Below are 3846 nucleotides of genomic sequence, written 5' to 3'. Positions count from 1 at the left end.
GTTCTACAGAGTGGGGTAGGGCAGGGATTGAAGGGCGTGGAAAAGCGAGCAAAAAGTAAAGCCATTCAAAAGATAAATTGCCTTAAAATTAATTTGATTTAATCGAGGTATTCATTTTATTCTATATTGACATACATTAATAGCGAGCTTTTGCTCTTTGAATATATTTTCTGTATTCAATTCTCAGACTGTTTCTCTCGCCTTGTCTCTGGCTATCAGTAGATCTCTGCTTTCATCAAACACTGGCACGCCTCAATTTGTATGCAAAACACACACATTTCATTTTAAGGTGTGATACGATTTGATTTTTAATTGGAAATTAAATTGTAGGCTCTGCTGTGTCGTTAAAAGCTGGGAAAAATCATTCATTAAATGGGAATGTCTAACAAGTTTGATTACAGCAAACTAGAAAATGAAACAGAAACAAAGGGAAATATTAAATTATATTATTAAAATAATAATACAACAAAAATAATCAAAATTAATAATATTTCTTCATTTATTGATAGGTCAGCACCGTATCAGACATTTTAGTCATATGAAAAATCCAAAATAATAGACAAACACTTAAAAGGTGTTCCCCAAGTGCCTGACACACTTTTCCCATACAAAACAAAGCAGCATTTGAGGTAAAAATGAAATATAATTTCCACTTGGAGACTGAGATAATAAAACAGCTTTTATATAGCAGAGATAAGAGCTGATATCAGTTTCTAAAATAAAACTGTAAACAAATACAAATAAAAACTCGGGCAGCGTGTCTACTGTTTCTTTTGCTTATCAGCATACGGACAGCTTTTGGGTTTACTGCCCCGCAACAATCTGCAAGTTAGTTTGAGCAGCAATCCGACCATCAGCAGCGGAATGCCCACCAGCACGAAAAGCGTGTCCAAGCTGTGCAGCTGAATGTAGTTGAGATCGCGCGATGCCGCCCGCAAATGCGGTGCACCCTGATGGCGGATGATGTATTCTGTCCACCAAATGGCCCGCTCCAGCGATGGCTGCGGCTGATCGCGATACCGCTCCGAGATCTGCGATGAGGCCTTGGCATAACTGGGCTCAGAGAGCAGCTTATGAATGGCTGCCTCGAGTTCCTCCTGTTTTAGTTGGTGCAAGTCCAGACCCAAGCCAAAGCCAATGCGTCGCGCACGTTCCACATTCATATGCTGATCGTAGAACACGGGCAGACCGAGTACGGGCTTCCCGAAATATAGACTCTCGATGGTGCTGAGCAGACCCCCATGGGTGATGAATATCTTCACATTGGAGTGCGCAAGGATATCCGGCTGTGGGTACCACTTTTTGATCAGCACATTCGCGGGCTTTCCAGGCAGTTGATCATCTTCGAATTTCCACAGCACTCGCTGTTTGAGTTTGCCGAAAGTCTTCAGCAGCGTATCGCGTATCTCCTGGGGCAGATCCTTGCTCTTCACATTCGAACCCATGGAGAAATAAATCACTCCATGCTGCGCTCCCTCAATAAACTCCCTGATGTCCTCGGGCAGTGGCTGTGGCTTGTGTGCGATATGCAATCCTCCCACCTCAATCATGTTGGGCATATAGGGACGTGGATATGAGAGGGAAAAGTGCTGTCCTAGCAACACCAGTGCAAACGAGTCCAAGACCTCATCCATTGTTTTCTGTGCCTTTGGGAAATATTTCTTATACTGTCGTTCCATGGTTGGGAGATGCACCAATTCGCGATGCACCTGTTCCAGCAAATATTCATAATGATTCGTGAGACGCTCGCTGAAGGACATGCGATCGGTGCGCGGTGCAATAATCATGGGATTATACGATACTGGCGAGATATTACCCATGATTTGATCGATCCGGAAGTCTGTGCCGTAGCTGGAGAAACCCACCAATGTGGCATTGAAATGCTGCGCCAGGCCATACAGCGGTGGCGTCTCAATCATTTCCGCCAGCACTACATCGAAGGTTTCTCCGGATTTCAGCAGCTGCTGCACAGCCTCATCCTCCAGCGTAAAGCTGACGATTTTCTCCATGATCCTAGTGTATCCACTGAACTCCTGCCACATATTGAAGCCCCCCATTTCGGCGAGCATTTCCTGGGCATACTCCTGCACTTTGGTTGCCTCAATGAAGCGCATATTCGGTATGGCTTTATTCTGGAATGTGTTGATCACTGTAACCTGGTGACCTCGTGCCGCCAGTGCCTTCAGATAGTTCTCCACAAAGATGTACTGCGAGCGCCCTGGCCAGGAGAGTGTGGCCAAGATTTTGGCACTCTCCGTCTGCTGCGGCAGGCCGCCCAAAGCCATCAAAATTGAGGCAATAAAAACAAACAAAATTCTCATGTTGCCGCCGCGTATGCACCTTCAGCAAAGACTACTGATTGAGTGAGCATGCCGGCTAATAGTTCCCCTACTATATACACATAATCTGAAGCTTTCCGCTGATAGTAAAAGCTCCAAATACGCTTCATCATGATTACGATGGGGTCCGATGGGGTACATTTTGTAAACTCATTCGTGATACCCTGTGCCCAGCTTAGTGCAGGTTTATCTTGTTTTGTGCAGGTTACGTCTATATGCTGGCAGGTTAGGGTACAAACAAATCGCATACAATAGGGATTGGGTATTATATCAATGTAGAACCGTCTTATAGTGCTCTAGATCTGTGGGGTTTGCTTCGAGTATTTCATAATTTTTTGGAAATATTTCTAAGCAAACGATTGCTAAAGATCTTGGCAGGGGTACAAGGAGGGTATCTGCTCAGAATTTGACTTGACAGCGGAAGACCAAGTGCTAGGTAAATTCCCCAAAGTGTGTGCGTGAGAAGTGCAGGCCAAACAAGCGGCGGAGACAACTAAAAACAAAACGCACAACAGGGAGTAGCCAGAGAAGAAAGGAAAGAGAAGCAGAAGAAGGAACAAAAGAAGGAGTAGAAGAAGGGGCAGCAAAATAAGTAGAAGAAGCAACGGTAGTAGGACCCACTGTGCCCACTGCAGCTGTCCGCAGCTGGAAGATTGGTGTGGTGCGGTGGCCGGCCGTTTGGGGGTGGGTGTGGGACCGAGCCTCAGCGAAGCATAAAAGGCAAAGGCGATACCTAAGAAAAGGAATTATTTGCTTAAGCGACGGCAAAGGACCTTGTCGGGGCTTTCCGTTTTTCCTGGAACAAAGCACACACCCGCAGACACAGACACAAAGAACAACAAGGAATGGAAATGAGGAAATGGAATAAGTAGTCGAAGTATTTGATGCCCTATGTACTAAAGTCGCGGAAACTCAATAACATCAATTATGCAATAGAGATAACTAATCTGAATCTAAGTAGTGCAATGGCAAAATATCAGATAAAGGCATATCATGAGTACATAACGATTACACTTTCGTTAGCACTCTGGTACTCAATCGGTGCATCGATCACCCATGACTTACTGTAAAAGCACAAGAGCGCAATACAACAACAAAACAGCAGCGGAGCTTCTGTTGCTTTGCATTTCTACCTGCGCCAAAATATTCTGTCGACAGATCAGTGGCAGCGCACAAACCAAATGTAAATTGCAACAACACTTTTGCATAGTTTCTTTTCACCGTCACCTTCGCGTTTCGAACATGCAAGCGATGCAATAACAATTTTTAGCCCTTGGAGACATGAATGAACATGCATGAGCCTAGTAGGTGAGTGAGAATACACACGCAGACAGATCACCCGAGCCCAATGCCTGTTGCCTCTTCTCAGCAAACAAGAACCACAAAATGCACCAAGAAGTATGATTATTAACTGGCAATTTCCATCAGCAATTCTCGCTCTTACATTTTTACGATTTTACGTACTCCATGATACCCATAATACCCTCTGTCTGGGTAAGAGTATGGG

The 3846-nt window shown here is 44.6% G+C and overlaps 1 protein-coding gene across 1 annotated transcript; it reads right to left on the bottom strand.

The window, feature by feature from the left end:
• Positions 1 to 623: 623 nt before the first annotated feature.
• LOC117585502 (UDP-glucuronosyltransferase 2B1) lies at positions 624 to 2352 on the bottom strand. The gene has a single exon (XM_034275000.1). It carries the CDS (start codon positions 2319 to 2321, stop codon positions 762 to 764), a length of 1560 nt encoding a protein of 519 aa, XP_034130891.1. The 5' UTR covers positions 2322 to 2352; the 3' UTR covers positions 624 to 761.
• Between the last annotated feature and the right edge of the window lie 1494 nt (positions 2353 to 3846).

Source organism: Drosophila guanche, unplaced genomic scaffold (assembly GCF_900245975.1).
Source record: "Drosophila guanche unplaced genomic scaffold, DGUA_6, whole genome shotgun sequence".
Classification (NCBI taxonomy): domain Eukaryota; kingdom Metazoa; phylum Arthropoda; class Insecta; order Diptera; family Drosophilidae; genus Drosophila; species Drosophila guanche.
Note: the sequence above shows the minus strand (reverse complement) of the source record. Positions and strands in the feature narration are given on the sequence as shown.

What these genes read in the sequence shown, in the direction of transcription:
- LOC117585502 (XM_034275000.1), bottom strand. Translation starts at nt 2,321, where the DNA reads ATGAGAATTTTGTTTGTTTTTATTGCCTCAATTTTGATGGCTTTGGGC.